We start from the raw sequence: 16,103 nt of genomic DNA, 5'->3' as shown, positions 1-16,103 counted from the left end.
CCTGGGGGAAAAAGTCTTCAATTGAACAAATAAGTCTACAGACACAGAAGTTAAACCAAAGTACAAAGTATAATTTTATTTTTTTAAGTTCAGTTGTCATCAATTACAGGTTAACAAAATATAACAAACCAACAAGCCTAGTGGGATCTTGACAGCCACACTACTGAACAAAAGAGAAAATGATCTAGAGTCCTGTGACGGATGCCAACTGAAAGTGTACATGCGTTTCCATCATGAAGTGAAGCGGGTCTGTCCACACAGAACACGAAAGTGATGTGACGGGACCAGATTGAATTAGGAGGACTTCTTCTGTTTCTTCTTGTCTGCCTCCTCCTCTTTCTCCTTCTCAATTTCGGCCACAAGTGTTTCAATTTCTTTCGACTCGAGAAGCTGCAAATGAACAAAACATGTTGATTTAATTGGTATTTCAGCATTCAGAAAAGCAGAAGGCATTTTTATAGAAGGAAAGTAATCAACATGAATGTGAGTGAATGAGTGTGTGTGAAGTGCTTACCTTTAGTGGTTGACTCCTCCGTATAACAGCTAGCTCAATGTTCTTGCCTCCTGATTGGACAACCTGGTAAACAAAGTTTAATGAGGTTGACCTTCTGTTCACATCATAAACCTTTGGCGGTGATGCATGCATCTCAGCCTTACCTCCAGGAGGGCCTTGATGGCAAGCTTGATGGCATCATTGTCCGTCGCGATGGCCTCCTCCGTGTAGTTCTTCTCAAGGAACTCTCGAACCGTCTTTGCACTGCGACCGATTGCGTTTGCCTGCACAGGTGGTTGGGCAGAGAGATTAAAAAAAAAAAAATGTCACCCCAAAATGTACGTAAAACGATTCAAAACTATGGAAATATGGGACCGCTGGTTCTTGTCAACCATGTGTAGGGTGTCTGACATTGCTCTGGTAAGAGGAGAGCGAGGAGACGCACCTTCCAAGCGTGATACGTTCCAGAAGGATCTGTTTGGTACAGCCGAGGGGTGCCGTCATAGTCAAAGCCCACGATCAGGGCAGAGATACCAAACGGTCTGCGTCCATTGCTCTGGGTATAGCGCTAGTAGTTGAATTCAAACAAAGGGATCGACATGAGACAGCCAGGTAAAACAGTACACATGCATACTCTTGACACTCAAGAGTATGTATGTGTGTGAGTGTGTTTAGAGAACAACTGGGCGACAAATGCATAAGTGACAGTGCAGCTAAAGCTACCTGCTTGAGTGTGGCGATATGTCGGGTGATGTACTCCACAGTAACAGGATCTTCTACAGTGAGACGGTGGCTCTGGCATTCCACCCTGGCTCTGTTTATGACGATCCGAGCATCTGCTGTCAGACCTGGGAGGAAAGGGGGGACAAAGACTCTTCAATGTAATAATCTTATGGTTCTTCCCTTTGGCACTCATTTGTTTTTTCACAATGTATGCTTCATGTTTTGGCTGCTCGCAATGTTTGGGGCTATCTCGTTGTTATGATGAGTGACCTATGCACTTTTGTAAAGCTCTCTCTTGGAAGTCGCTTTGGATAAAAGCGTCTGCTAAATGCATAAATGTAAATGTAATAATCACCAATATACGCTTTCATACCATGTTATCTATTGACAGTATCTTACCTGCAAAGGCCATGCACACATGCTCATCCAGGGCACATATCTTTCGGACAGTCCTCTCCTCTTGCAGTTTGGCTACGGACTTTTTCTCAACACCCAGAACCACTATGTCTTTCCCTCTGATGCCAACCTGCACGTCAATCAACGACAGAAAACATATTTGGATAAGGCTTTTTAAATTCTGTCTTTGTTGTTTCTGCCGGCTAGATCATGCTGTCCATACTAATAACGGCCAGTACACACGCTCTGAGGGATTAAGCTGCCTCTCACAAATAAATGATTTTATGATTAGATATTCTAACTAGGCTAGCTAGCTATTAGACAAGAAAACTATTCCAAATGGTTCCCTATAGCAAGGTACAATCTAACAGTAAAGCCTTTAGGCTACTAAAGATAGGATCTTAAACATCGGTCTGGTTACACATGGCTTTATTAATAGTACTACAAAATCTATGCTACTAGCTAAGCTACCCAACTTGACTGTGCTTAGGCTACTTGTTAGCAAGCAAGCTATTAGCATGAACTTGCTATGCTTACTCACCGCAGTGGAACCCTTTTTCACTGCCTCTTGAGCATACTCCACTTGAAAAAGATGTCCATCAGGAGAAAATACTGTAATAGCTCTGTCATATCTAGCAGACATTGTTTAGCAAAACTTAAACTAAGCTAGCTATAACTAGCTAATCATAAAACCAGAGTACTACAAGTACAACGAGATAGCTTTGTGAATGCGTACTGAGTACTGACTGCACATGCGCACCCACTCGAATTTACATCAACGTTAGAGCTGAGCTAACACAAACAGACAAAGCTAGCCTCCACGCTGCTATCGTCATGCATCAAGATTATATTGAAAAGATCAGGAGGGTAGCAAAAAAGAAAGCGACAAGAGAATGCGAAGATACATCCAAAACTCATACGCCGATAACTTTGAAGCAGATATGCCTCAACGCAACAAGCAAACACATGGAAGTCATCGGCATGAATGTTCTTGGTGAGTGAGGCTTCATGGCCGCTAGCAGTGTGGCTAACACCTTGCCTTTACGATGGAATGCAACAATGAAAGAATGGACAAAGTAGGCTGTACACTTACTGATGTATAATGTAATTTACTCACAGACCTACCAACCGCTCTCATAAAGGATCTATTGCCTAACCTGAACATAGTTGATCTTGATTATGTTCATCCAACGGTGAAGCTCAAAGGTAAGCATTAGCATTACTGTATGCCTTATCATGTTGTTATTGTTATGATCAGAATATGCCAATATTAGGTTGTTTTCCCTCTGCCTATAGGAATTTCCACATCCTGTCTGTGGTCAGGAATACTACAAAACATACTTGGAACTTCGAAGAAAAAAGTACGTTTTCTATTTGTCTTACATGTTTTAGAATTAGCCCAGCCAGATGAGGCTAGAGTTTGAAGTCTGCTGTTAAATGCATGCAAAGTTGTTTAAGAAGTTTGTTAAAGACCAGTGTGACATCTATTTGATCTTTTCTTACTTTTTTCAGCTGAAACTCACAGAAGATGAATTGAGGCAGAAGGCTATGGAGAGACTCTTTTATTTTACATTCTTTGGCTACCGCTTCAGAAGCGATATTAAATACCTACTTAACGTCAATTTCAACTCCATGCTCTTAGTTATGGCCAAACATGTCCACAGATTATGCCTTCATGATTCTCGTTACTTGTACAGTTTCATCTCAGAGCAGAGACCTGTTCTGAGCGTCCTTGAGAAGAGTGTACGGTGCATTGAAGTGGAACGCGACACACAGTTGATCAGCGTGGCAGCACGATGTGTGCTATATGTACTCCATCGTCTCATTGACCACGGGGCAGCTGGAGAAGTTGTGATGTGGAATCCAGATCCCATTCTACTTGGTTGGATTCTCCATGGCAGACAGTCTCAGGGTACTAGCCAGCTAGTGAAAAACAAAGCAAAAGGCACCCCCCTTGCAGGAAATGCCCACGCGGCTAACTCCTCCTCAACACCGAAGTGGAAGGAGTCTATTGAAGATGACGAGGAGGTGCATGTGATACCGTGCAAGCGTCCGAGGTTAACCTCCCTTTCCCTAAAGAAAGAATCTGAGGAGTTTCGTGAGTATATGGCTCCTGAACACCTGTGTCAGATTTTTACTCCCTCGGCTGGGACCACCAGACAAGTCTGTCCTCTGGGCCAGATCCATTCACTTGAGATTAAGGAGTTCGGAGATCATATTCTTCCCGTCCTGTTGCCTCTCCTCTCCACATGGCTATGCCTCCGCTCTCTAATTCTCAGTAGTCGAAGTGAGTCTCATATATGACATTGTATACAATTCTCTGTTTGTGTGTGTGTGTACAGTTGCGGCATTAATCCTTCCTTATATACAGAGGTCTTTCAGAAGAGGGATGTGTTGATCCTGGCGGAGTCTCTCAAGGAGCTGTCAGAGACGTCCGGCAGCTCCCTGACTGAGCTGAGTGTGGGCTACCTGGCTGACGCTTCCCTCGTGGGGGTTCTACTGGATGCGTGCCACAACCTCAGGTCCTTCTCAATGGAGATCCACCCAATGGAAATGTTCCACAGACCCCTTCAGGAACAGCCTCCCCAACAGGAAACCCGAGCAGGTGACACCCCCCCCCCCACACACACACTTGCACGCAGACGCAGCCTTGCCTATGTTTCACCCGTTTCAATTGAAACGGGCCCCGCCCTCCAAGGGGGCCCCCAACAGACCAGCAAAAATCCCATTTATTTTCTCAGTAAGATATTGATTGTCAACCATAATGTCTAAACCATCCAAGGTAGACTGACCACGAGCTACGAGGTTGTGAAACGAAAGTTTCTGCTCCTATAAAAGCCACAAGTCCGTATGAAATCAACCTTGTTATTTGCGATCTTCTGTTGAAATACTACACTTCCCACAATCCTAAGCAAAACAACACTGACTGATATCTCTGATTGGTCGAACTCGCGGTTACCATGGCAACGTTTACCGCCCCCGCCACCAAGGTTAAAATGTTAGTTTGAGCAGGAAAAGAAATGAAACGTACATATGCCAGTGGTGCTGAAAAACGAAAGATATCGGACTACAAAAGAAAAGCTTTATTCAGTCTCCCAAAAGTGACCACTTTCTTTGGTCCAGCAGCATCTGTAGAGCTAACCCTACCGGCGACAGCAGCGGTGCGCCCGGTGAGCTGCATCGTTGTATTTATGATAAGTTCGGTTCAGTGTCAGTCAGACTCTTTTTCTTCTTTGCTTTCGTTAAATAATTCAAGTTTTTTTAAGTCAACCCGGACAGATGAGAATATACTGCGCTAATCAATTAAGCAGTGAGGTTGCCGTGCGTGCAGGCCCGTAGAGATTACCCCCGCACCGCGGGGGGGCCTCGCAGGGCCCCCCCGCGAGGCCCTGCGAATCTAAAATATTTTTTTTACCCAATTTGAAATACATGCGATGCACACTATGGTCTGATTGTCTTGTCTGTGTTTCCAGAGTTGATATAAAAATAAAGAAAAGTATATTTAATTGTGCTTTCTTTGTTAGCACGGTAAGTGACGTGACGAAATAGGTCAGATGGTCATACAGACCGGCGAGCCCGCAGCAAATAGGTAGCTAACTGTAGCGTAGCTCGGATCCTGCTACTGGTGTTATTGTTGGGCCGTCAAGGTCATTTTCCAAGCTAAAACTGATCAAAACATCTCAGAAGCTCCATGTCACAAGAGAGGCTGTCAGGTCTGGCCATCCTTAGCATAGAGAATAAACGTGCGGCACTTATTCCAACGTGAAACGCTGTATAAATAATTGTATATCGTTTTAATCAAATAAGGTTGGATTATTTCTATGTTGAGCTGCCCTGTTCATGAAGCTGAAGGTGCACGTAATAAAATAATATACCATTGATGCAAACCATGTTAGTTATTGAAACGGGCCCCCAGATAGTTATTGAAACGGGCCCCCAGATGCTTAAGGCCGCCGCTGCTTGCACGACATGTTGCAGAGGTGGCACCACAGGTCCAAAAGTGGTGGGGCAAAATTTGGGAAATATTCGCTACCTAGCTCGCTAGCTAATAATGTCATGAAAGCTAGCTTTCTAATTAACATGTAGTAAAAATGCATACTACTCTGCATGATCATTTTATTTTTTCATTTTGTGATGGGGACACGTTGATGAGTTTGACATAGTTACCTTGTTTCTTTCCAATACAATCGACGTTTTCGGTAACCATCTGCACTGACTCGTTTTTTAATACAGTCTATGCTCGATAGCGTTAGCAGCAATGAGTTGTAGAGATGGGTGGGCGATGCTCTGCCTCTGGGGCCGGGTTGGCTGTAGCTAGGAGATCACTGTGACTGACAGGTGCCTCACTTGTTGCAGTCAGCGTTTGAAGTAGTGCGTTATAGTCAACAGAGTAAACGGGCTGAAATTTGGAGATGTATTTTATCAACTTGTTCAATTGCATGAACACATTTTCGTTTTAAATAGATGCATTAAATACTCGCACAATACTCCGCTGAGTCGAAAGTGGTGGGGCGGGGCCCTACCACTTTGACAAATGCATGCTCGCCACAAGTGTGCCGGCGGCTCTGACATGTTGAGACGGTGAGGATTCACTCTGAACGATGATGCCAATTTTGTTTTTCTTCCCTTGTCCCAGGGGTGTCGTTAGACCCTTTTTACTGGGGCACGTGCCCCAGTATAAATCTACTGTGCTCCAGTAAAATCAAAAGTTTGAGTTTTAACAATTTACTTTATTAGTCAGTGCATTAATTTAGATTGATTATCCCGAAAAAAATAAACGCAGTATCCCAATCAACGCTTGTAAAACGTTTTAACCGAAAACACAAACCGATGCCGAATTCCATGTCAGAGCGCTCTTTTGCATTGTGCAGAGCAAGCTTGAAAGAAAAAAAAGGGATATGAATAAGGGCCTGTGCCCCAGTAGAGTTTTCTGTCTAACAACGCCTCTTCCTTGTCCTCTCTTCTTGTTGACAGAATTGCTTCTCGAAAAGCTGACTGTGAAACTACCACAAGTGGAGACCAATCTGGAGAGCCTTTACTCTGTTCTGAAACGTTCTTCGAATCTCACAGCCATTCACATCTCGGGCGTGCGACTATCAAGAGGCCACACACACGACAAGCTCCTCCAGACTATTACAGGTATGAAACGTTCAGTAGAATGTCGTGTCGGAGTATTCCGATGAGGGATTCAGTTGTTCTATTTCTCCGTTTGGTTCACGTAACTAGCTGAATATTTCGTTGTTAAGTAGTTGTTTGCTTTCACAGAGTCAAATCTGTGCCTAAAAAAGTTGCACCTTGAAGATATGAACCTGGCTGACTGTCACTGTGCCATCTTTAATCTCCTTGGGAACTGTATGTTGGAAGGTAAGGCCGTAAAGGGTTAATCTGTTAAATGGACTTGCATTTTTTAAATTGTATTGCACTAACTTGAAAGGTGTAGCCACTGCCAGTTAATTGTCGTCCTTCTCCACAATGTAAGAACTGTCATTCAAGGACTGTCGGCTACTTGAGAAATGCAGCAAGAAGGATGCGTTCATGCGGGAACTGGTGACGTCCCTGAAGGCAATTGCGTCTCTCCGGTCCCTTAACCTGTCTCACAATCGTCTCGGTAATATATTTGATCGACCTTGGTTTTGGTTTTGTTTAAGAAAATCTATGGTTTGTGTCTTAAATAGTTTTCTTCCTCCAAAAAAGCCAAGAATGTGCCTGCCCTGGGGGAACTTTTTACTGGAACCTTACCAAGCACGTTGACGGAACTTGACATCAGGTAAAAATAGAAACACGATATAGTTCTTAAACTAGTCCTCAGCTTTGGAGTTTCTAAAGCATGCCTTTGTTTTGTCCTGGAAAGCTCGAACTTCATTCAACCACCTGAGCTGCTGGAGTTGGCGAAGGAGCTGGATAAAAGCCGTCCTCCTCAGCACTTCACCCTTGACCTCATGTGCAACCCCCTGGATCGAGACCCTCTGCTACGGGACCAGGCCTTGGACACACTCAGACCACTCTGTCATGTTCTGACAGACCAGTGGAATTCCAGGACTACTATGGCTGACCACATCAGCAACATGTGACCAAACGGGACTTACACGCAATTGTGTAGTTACTTGTCATTGACGTTAAAGGAAGTTGTTTCTATTACTTTGGACAGTTCTGTTATATTGTATATATGTTGATAAAGCTATTACCAAAATGTGCCATGTGTTTACATACTGATTATCTTCAAATAAAGGCCTGGGTAACAGGGTGAAATACCCACAGTAATGTATTAAAATGGCTGAACTTGAATGAAAACGTATGTTGTCCTTTGGCATTTAGTAGTGTCATAAGGGCAATTACACTGTCTTGTAGAAAGTAACTTTGCAGGAACCCTCTGTGGCTCAGTGGGCACATAAATGAATAAATGAACAAATAAATGAATGAATAAATAAATGACTACACAAATACATATATAAATAAATGTAAATTGTAAGTAACTATTGATTGACAATTGTGCATTAATTAATACATGTATTCATTTATTTCTGTCCAAATGCATGGATGTGGACGTTTATTTATTCATTTGTAAATATGGCAGGTTTGGTCCTCCATAGTTTCCACGCCTACTGGCCTCCTCTCATAATATTGGGAACAATGAATGAATAAACGAATACACAAATACATAAATGAATAAATACATAAATGAATGAGATATGAAAACGCTAGTGTGGACGGAGATCGTTTTCCTTTCGAATACGCGTATTTGTATTTACCCGGGCTAGTGTGGACGCTTAAATTCCCCGATGAATATGTTAGTAGGCTATCGCTACGCTAGCTAGCAAACGGAGAAATCGACTAGTCCAGCATACGCCATTGGAGTTACTTACGTCGTCGTGCTGCATTTTCAAATACTTTTCAACGTTCTCGGCTGTTTCAACTGTCGATAAAATGTCAAAATATAAATTGTAATGAAATATTTTAGTTTTTTTCTATTTTAACCCTTGTGTTCTCTTCGGGTCATTCTGACCCATCAGTCATTGTTACCCACCGTCGTATTGTGACAACTTTACCGCATACAAAAACAAAGTGAAGCATTTTCTTTTAACCGTCGGGCTGTCTCAGACCCTCCACATTGCGAAGGTTAAAAGAAAATGATTTTTATTTGTTTTTGTATTGGGTAAAATTGGGTAAACACAACGATGGTTCGTTATGAACCTTTGGGTCATGTGACCCGAAGGCAGCACAAGGGTTAAGCACCCGAAGATCTAAAACGAGCAGTCCGTTTTGAAACTCGGTGTTAGAGCTAGACCTGCTAAGGATTTGAACGTGCAATCTCAAAATCTTCAGTCAAACACTAACCACTGAGCTAAACCGCTCCATACTAATGGGGGAAGTCCTCAAAAATGACTGTTTTAGATCTGTGGCTGTTTCCAAAACTGGATGGGCCTCAGTATTAAGCCAATCAAAAACACATTAAACTCTTGTTTTGTGCTTAGACTTTAACATACAGAAGTCTCATTGACATCCACCATCCTTTTTTTAATGCTACCAATGAGAAGATTCATAGAATTATTACAAATTACGTGATAAACAAGCCGTAAAAGTATTTCCTACAATACAAAATAACCAATATATACAGTATATATTTATTCATATTTACACAGTAGAGAAATCAAATGAAAATCTGCATATACACGTAAGGTGGCATTCCAGACCAGAGGATTTTCACATCACAAAGCCCAGCCCACCTGCCCGACAGCAAATTCAGTCCGATGATCTGAGCTCTCAGTATGAGCGACAAGTCTGCCTGTGACTCCGGCCTCCATAGGCTCCTCCCTCTTTCCTAGGCACGTGCCGGGTCTTTCCGGGTGTCACACGACGCCCCTCTGGTCCTCGTGAGAGCGCTGGTGGAACACGAAGGACACGGCGGCGTCCCAGGAGGCCTGGAGCACGGGGTCCCTGAGTCCCTTCTTGTCAGCGCAGTGGTGCCACTGGGACAGGTCACACGTGCAGTCGGTGGCATCGTCCGGAGGGCGCACCTGCCTGCCGTTCACGCAGCGCCGGCAGCGGAACCTGGGAAACATTTCCAAAACGTGACCGTTTTAAAAACGCCGGAAAAGGTCGCGTTAACGGGAAAGTAACCGACTTTCTCTACGCACGGTTGCGAAAACACCCAACTCTCCCGCGATTGAGTCCTAAGTGTTCGTTGTTTGTCGTGCGTGCGTTCACCTGTCGTGAGTGTCGCTGACGGTGTCCTCGCTGAGGGAGAACAGCTCCCGGAGTTCCCCCAGGGAGAAGTGGCGCTCCACGTCCTGCTCCTCGTCCACCACGCAGCTGCTCAGGGCCTTCTTGTGGGCCTGCCTCTGCAGGATCTTCTCCTCGATCGTCCCCGTCTGCAGAGAGAGAGAGAGAGAGATAGAGATACAGAGATAGAGGAAAGCCATCGGCAGGTTTACCCCCGCACCCTCACTCTCACCAACTGAGCTCTCCTCAAGCAAGCCGTTCAACTCTTAGCCCCCCCCCCTCTGTAAATCAGTCCTGTGGTCCTCACCGAGAGCAGTCTGTAGATGTAGCAGGTCTTTTTCTGGCCGTCCCTCCAGACCCGAGCCATCGCCTGCTCGTCGTTGGCCGGGTTCCAGTCAGGGTCGAACATCACCAGGCGATTGGCGCCAATCAGATTCAGGCCACACCCACCGGCCTTGCTGCTCAGCATGAAGATGAATTCCGGACTCTTGACAAAGAAATCGGGCGGTAGCTGTCAAGTGGCGCACATTTTGAGATGTATTTTGGAATCCTCAGGCGTCTGGTGTGTTCAATACTTACAGATGGGCTGTTGAATCTCTCAACTATCTTGGCCCTTTTTTTGATGGACATGGTGCCATCGAGCCGAACATAGAGGTATCTGGTGAAAAGCCCACAAGGCATCGTTTCAACACCATGGGCTCATCTTACATCTCAGCTTCCACCCGTCTGGAATGGTTTCGTTTTTCTTCCCCTCACTCACCTTCGAGACCGACACAGCTTTTCAAAGAGGTCCAGTGTCTGAGTGTAGTTGGAGACGAGCACCACTTTGTCGCTCGTCGTGCTTCTCGTCATGGCGAGGATGTAATCCAGCACCAGCATCTTCCCTGGATCCAGAGAAACTTTGGTCAATGCATTTGTCTCTCACACACACACACACACACACAGACGCGTGCGAAAGTTAGGCGTTGGGCTGTCCTATCTTACCAGAGAGCTGGGGCTCCACTGCCTTGGTGGAGTACCCCGACGGGAACAGATCCAAGGCCCCCTCAAAGCCCTCTTCCCCTTCCACGCACTTGTCGTAGATGAGAGCCGGGTCTGGGGGGGGGAGGACAAGGAAGAGTCAAACCTCGCACACACACACCCGACAAGAGGACGAGCGGAACGGGGGAAACGAAACGTCAACGTACGATTGCAGAGCTTCTTCAGGGAGGTGATGGAGGAGAGCGACGACATGCTGACTTTGCCCTGCTGGAGGCTCTCGATGGGCTTGGCCTGCCTCAGGAACTGTTTATACAGCTCAGTCTGCAGCGGGGTCAACCTGCATGGGGGGGGGGGAACGTATCTCATTGGATTAGCACGCATGAAATCAACGTCTCGGCGGGCAGCGAGGCGTCTCAAAACGACCCGGCGAGGGTTCCCGCTCAGGACCGCCACCGCCTCGACGCGCCCTCGGACCAAGCGAGTTTCGCGTTGGACGTACCTGCAGCAGACGACCTGCTCGATCTTCACAGGGAGATACTTGGAGAGGATGTCCGATGTCCTTCGGATCAAGCACCTATCCCAGCCCCCAGAGGAGTGAAACACGGACGTAAGCATCGCACAGACTTCCTGTCACCCCCCCGGCCCACACAGCGATGTCACGTTAAGGTTCACCTGTTGACAATGCTGATGAGCTCCTTGAGCTTCTCCTCTCCGCTCTGCCTGTCCTTGTCGCTTGCAGCCGCGTCCCGCCCTTTCAAGATGGGAATCTCAAACCGCTTTTTAAACTCCTGAGCAGTTCCTGGAGGAGGAAGACGGGAGCCAGAGGTGGACGTTATAGGCTAGCTTAGGCAGGACCGACCGTGGAAACTGTGTTATGCCCCGTCGAGTGCAGTACGGGGGAAGAAAGCTTACCCAGGATGCCGGCGTTGACAAAGTGAACAAGGCTGAAGTACTCCAGGAGGTCGTTCTGGATGGGTGTCCCTGAGATGAGCACTCTCCTCTGGGCACTCATGGCGTTCAGGGCCTGGTACGTCTGGTTGTCAGAGTTCTTAAGTCGATGACCCTACGGAGAAAAACACAGAGTGGGAAAAAAAAAAAAAACATAATATCCAAACAGCTGTGTAGTCAGTGGAAAACGGGGTGTATTAGATGCTGTTGTGACTGGGGCACACACCTCGTCACAGATGACGAGCCCAACTTTCCCCTTGTGCAGGACGGCAGCGTGAAGGCGGAAAGTCTCGTAGGAAATGATTAAAATCGGAGTGGGCACCCTCAAGCCATTCTGGGAAATGAAGTTCACTGCGGACCACGTGGAGCAAAGACGACAGCTCAAAACTCGGTTTGTTCATTACACGGAACTGTTTCAAGTGTTACCCCTTCTCACATACCATCCATAGGGTAACCACATGCATTTCGCCAGCACTAACCATCCGTCGAAATACTGACCGCCGCCTCCCAAAGCAAGGTAACCCACCTAGTTTCCTGTCAATCTCCTCCTTGGAACCACCGTCGATGGCGACCGGCGCGATCCGTCCTCCGAGCCACTTGCCCACTTCGTTGTACCAGTTGCGGACCAGGCTGGAGGGCGACACCACGATGGCCTTGTCGATCTCGGGCTTGCCATCGGGGCTCTGGCGCAGCAGGGTCCACATGAGAGCGATGCACTGGAGGGTCTTGCCCAGCCCCATCTCATCCGCCATGATGCAACCGTAGGAGTCTGGAAGGCGCCTCCCCGTCACACAGTCCCACAGGAACTTCACCCCCTGAACGACAAAGACGTCTTGGATACGCATCGGCGGCTAGTGGTGAAAACATTCAAATGTATGTTTAGAAGACAGGAAAGAAATGTCGGACCTCTCTCTGATGGGGTCGGAGTACTTTTCCAAGTATTGGATCCACGACAACGTGTACCGGAAGTTTCTCTCTGCAAAGGGAGAGTCCATTCAGTTAGGGGTCTTAAGGGATGGGCAGGAATTGTGAAACACTGCATGGACGGGAGCGGACTCACTTTTCGGCTTTGATGAGGTCGTGAGCGCTTACAACTGGAGGCTCATACAACACCAGTGCACCTTCCTCGAAGGGGTCGTGAAGCGCCTTCCTAACCCCTGTCTTCTTCAGGCCCAGAGCTCTGATTCCCAGTCCACCTGGGGAAAGAGCACAACTTGCATCACAGCGATCCATTTACCAGCTTAAACACGGAAGGGAGGACTTGAAAAATTCCATACCTGTGTAGTTTGGTATTGGGATTTTGAAAGGTTTTGACAGAATACTTCGAATGAAGGCTTCCTGTAATAACGAGACATACATGGTTACCGTTTGCATCAACATTTCCATGCCTGTGGCTCTACAAAACCGTCAATACTCACATGCGTATTGCTGTCCAAACACTCAGGCCGGTTGGTCAACTGCGTCAAAGGTTTTCTGAAAGGGGAGATGTAGTTCTCTCTACTGCCTTTGCTTTCTCCTTTTCTACGCCGTTTGGTCTGCGACAACATTGTGAATTAGTGCTTGGCAGTCGTGCGAACAATGTTAACCGCGCACAAAACGAAAAAAAAAAAAAAACACTTACAATTTCTTCTGGGTCCCAATCTTCATCTTCTGATGAATCGCCTCCATGTTTCCTCTTGGCAAGCTGACTTGGAGCAAGGCTTCTTCTCTACAAGTTAAGAGCTCTAGTTAGTAGGGATGATTACTCTCCAGTACGGTAGACAAGCTAGTGGGATAGTATGCTGTCATAGCATCTGAGTACTTACCATTTCTCTTCTTTCTGTGAAACAAGGTTTCCAGTTAATGCAGCTTTGAAGTCCAGCTTGTCTCACCGACGTACTGATAGAACTTGTAGATGGCCAACACGTAGCGACAGTCGCTAGCTTGCCAGCTTATTGTACCTACTAGCATGATAAAGTGTAAACAACAGCATAGCAACGTTCGGTTAGCTACTGTAGTTTTTGTTAGCCTGTCAGTTTAACTAGCTTTTACATGAATTGATATATAGACTATCTGCTATAAAAAATAGATTATAAACTAAGGTTCAGCTACATGTCTGTCAATGCTGTTCTCCTTTCCTGTGTTTATATCCCGCGCCAAGTTGCGCAATCAAAACTATGGCAAGCCTATAGGCTCAAAATAAATATCTTTGGGAATTTCATTCGCTTTGGCTTATGATTTTCTTTCGCCATTGATTCACCACCCTTTTTTCTTTGGCCTCAGTTTATGATTTAGAAATATAATTATTTAATCCATCTTTTTCTCATCCACAGGTTTCTTCTCAGAACTGTGTAAATGAAATAGATAAATACACTTGACTGCATTCAATACACACTATTGACCAGTAGATGTCCCACTAACTCAAGGTATCAGACAGTCTTTCATGGAAGCAGTCTTCCCTCCTAACTGAGGCTTTGACCAGAATGCGTGGCTTCTGATGTTCAAACCAAATCCATATCAGACAACTTGGTCTCTTAAACATCGAAACAAGTCTAAAGATGTTTTCCTTCTTGTGTCTTTTGTGGATCGTGCAGCACGGGCCAACAGGAGGCAGACTCGTCATGCTCAGAACACAAGGTTCATTCCCACCCTCCTCCTCACCCCAGGTTGTTAGGCCACCTGCCCTCTAGGATATTATTAGAACACATTCTCATTTCAGGAGAAAGAGATCACAATCAACAACCACAGACAGAGCAGCCACTCTTTCCGTGTGCGGTTGCTGCAATCAGCGGGTCCTTGCAATGGGCTTCAAACGCCGTGTCACACAAAGGGGGCATCCCTGGGCGACTCAGGGGGCCTCTTTGCCTGGTGGTTCCCAAAGGTGCCTTATCTCGGATGGGATCTCGCACAAGAAAAAGGGCCAATGAGCCGTTGATGGTGCCGGATAAGAGAACAAGGGGAGCCTTGTGCGGTAGTTTACAGAGACGTGCAGAACCCAGTGTCAGCGTCGGGCTCCGTGGAGAACTCCTGTGGGAAGTTCCTCAGGTGCTCCCCAACCATGGCACAACACAGGGCGTTCACCACGTACCCGCTCCAGACAAGGTCCCACTCACTCAGACGGTGTCTCTGATGGTGTGCGAGCGTGCTACGCTGACTTGAAATAGCTGGACATCCAGTGCGGTTGATGCATGCACAGCTAGAATGCATTCACGGCTAGAAAATAGATGTAGGCCTACTGTAGGTGACTTTAGATAAATACTTTTATTCCGTAGAGAAACGTACAAAAATAATGTTCAGGAGACATTTCAGACAGCAACAACATCAATATGATACACAGATGATTGAATAATAGTAATAAAATAATAACAATAATAATAGTGAGTACCGGAAAGTATACAAACTTTTTTGTCAAACATTATGTATGAGGTTTGCCATTTATAACTGGTAAGTTTATGGTAGAACCCAAGAGTGTCAGCTCTGTAGACTCAGAGCAATGTGTCAAGGTGCTGGAGCGTTTGGTCTCTGATACCAGGGGTGCCAGACACAGGCACTCTTCACTTGGCTTTGCTCCCTGGTGCCACATGCCACCGAGTCGGTGGAGGCCATGTCAGGTTCCATTTTTATATCTAGTCTAGCTGGCTCGAAGGGATACTCGCAGGTACACATTCGTTGTACAGTACACATCCACTGTCCCAAGTGTTTTTGCTTAGCTTAGCCTTGTCTGTTAGGAGAATTACCGGGAAACATTCATGTTCTTTGTAGGGAAAAAAACAAACAAACACAAGGAAAGAATAACGTACATGGCCACTTCATAAATACAAAAAATTCTATTTTTAAGAACAAAGTTTAGTATTGACAATAAATAAAATAATTTAAATGTAATAAATACTTTACCAAATGTACCAAAGAAGGCAATGAGATGCATAGCATCTAACTGGAAAATGCCACTTCAACTGAAACGGTGAGTGAAGGTCTTGTATACTATACATTTAGCTGAAGACACATCTGACAGCCCTATCGTATCTCACTCATAAATAAACTGAAGGCAACACACAGAGCTTTATTCTTTTTGTCAGTCACAAGACAAATAATTCAATAAGATAGTCACTGCTTTGCTATCCTGACAACGGGACATATTGAAATGACTGATCATCGGATCTGCTCTGCGAAATCCCTATAACAAAATACAGAGCATAGGGTTGCCACTCAGATCTTGGGATATAAATGCAGAATTCTGAAAGAGGCGCAGAACTGTAAGGTACATTACATAACATAGATACGAATGTGCCAAAGAGGAGGTGCTGCAACCACGGCAGCACCACACTCTTCGCTCATATTTACTTCACACTACTAGAGGTAAATA

At 45.7% G+C, this 16,103-nt stretch overlaps 3 protein-coding genes across 5 annotated transcripts; 1 reads left to right on the top strand and 2 right to left on the bottom strand.

Annotated features, from left to right (window-relative positions):
- Positions 1-50: 50 nt before the first annotated feature.
- Positions 51-2,293, bottom strand: LOC134012858 (proteasome subunit alpha type-7-like). Its single transcript, XM_062452511.1, has 7 exons — positions 2,154-2,293; positions 1,616-1,742; positions 1,217-1,341; positions 939-1,061; positions 658-777; positions 515-577; positions 51-390 (listed from the first exon to the last, which is right to left on the bottom strand). The coding sequence occupies exons 1-7, from the start codon at positions 2,253-2,255 to the stop codon at positions 295-297; spliced, it is 756 nt and encodes a 251-aa protein (XP_062308495.1). The 5' UTR covers positions 2,256-2,293; the 3' UTR covers positions 51-294.
- A 24-nt stretch (positions 2,294-2,317) lies between these two features.
- Positions 2,318-8,033, top strand: lrrc41 (leucine rich repeat containing 41). Of its 3 annotated transcripts, XM_062452509.1 has the most exons (11): positions 2,318-2,606; positions 2,732-2,818; positions 2,909-2,973; positions 3,125-3,150; positions 3,310-3,899; positions 3,984-4,217; positions 6,587-6,751; positions 6,878-6,976; positions 7,092-7,220; positions 7,307-7,379; positions 7,464-8,033. In XM_062452509.1, exons 1-11 carry the CDS (start codon positions 2,447-2,449, stop codon positions 7,681-7,683), a joined length of 1,848 nt encoding a protein of 615 aa, XP_062308493.1. In that variant the 5' UTR covers positions 2,318-2,446; the 3' UTR covers positions 7,684-8,033. The 3 variants fall into 3 exon arrangements, with proteins under 3 accessions (XP_062308493.1, XP_062308492.1, XP_062308494.1); XM_062452508.1 differs by having other exon boundaries at positions 3,125-3,899; XM_062452510.1 differs by lacking the exons at positions 7,307-7,379; positions 7,464-8,033 and having other exon boundaries at positions 3,125-3,899; positions 7,106-7,220.
- Positions 8,034-9,222: 1,189 nt separating this feature from the next.
- rad54l (RAD54 like) lies at positions 9,223-13,895 on the bottom strand. The gene is made up of 18 exons (XM_062452839.1): positions 13,567-13,895; positions 13,383-13,469; positions 13,180-13,296; positions 13,039-13,099; positions 12,822-12,957; positions 12,668-12,737; positions 12,288-12,576; positions 11,988-12,112; positions 11,726-11,876; positions 11,486-11,612; positions 11,313-11,387; positions 11,020-11,150; positions 10,817-10,927; positions 10,593-10,716; positions 10,412-10,490; positions 10,140-10,319; positions 9,818-9,981; positions 9,223-9,661 (listed from the first exon to the last, which is right to left on the bottom strand). The coding sequence occupies exons 1-18, from the start codon at positions 13,567-13,569 to the stop codon at positions 9,460-9,462; spliced, it is 2,232 nt and encodes a 743-aa protein (XP_062308823.1). The 5' UTR covers positions 13,570-13,895; the 3' UTR covers positions 9,223-9,459.
- Between the last annotated feature and the right edge of the window lie 2,208 nt (positions 13,896-16,103).

This window comes from Osmerus eperlanus, chromosome 26 (assembly GCF_963692335.1).
Source record: "Osmerus eperlanus chromosome 26, fOsmEpe2.1, whole genome shotgun sequence".
NCBI classification, from domain to species: Eukaryota; Metazoa; Chordata; class Actinopteri; order Osmeriformes; family Osmeridae; genus Osmerus; species Osmerus eperlanus.
Note: the sequence above shows the minus strand (reverse complement) of the source record. Positions and strands in the feature narration are given on the sequence as shown.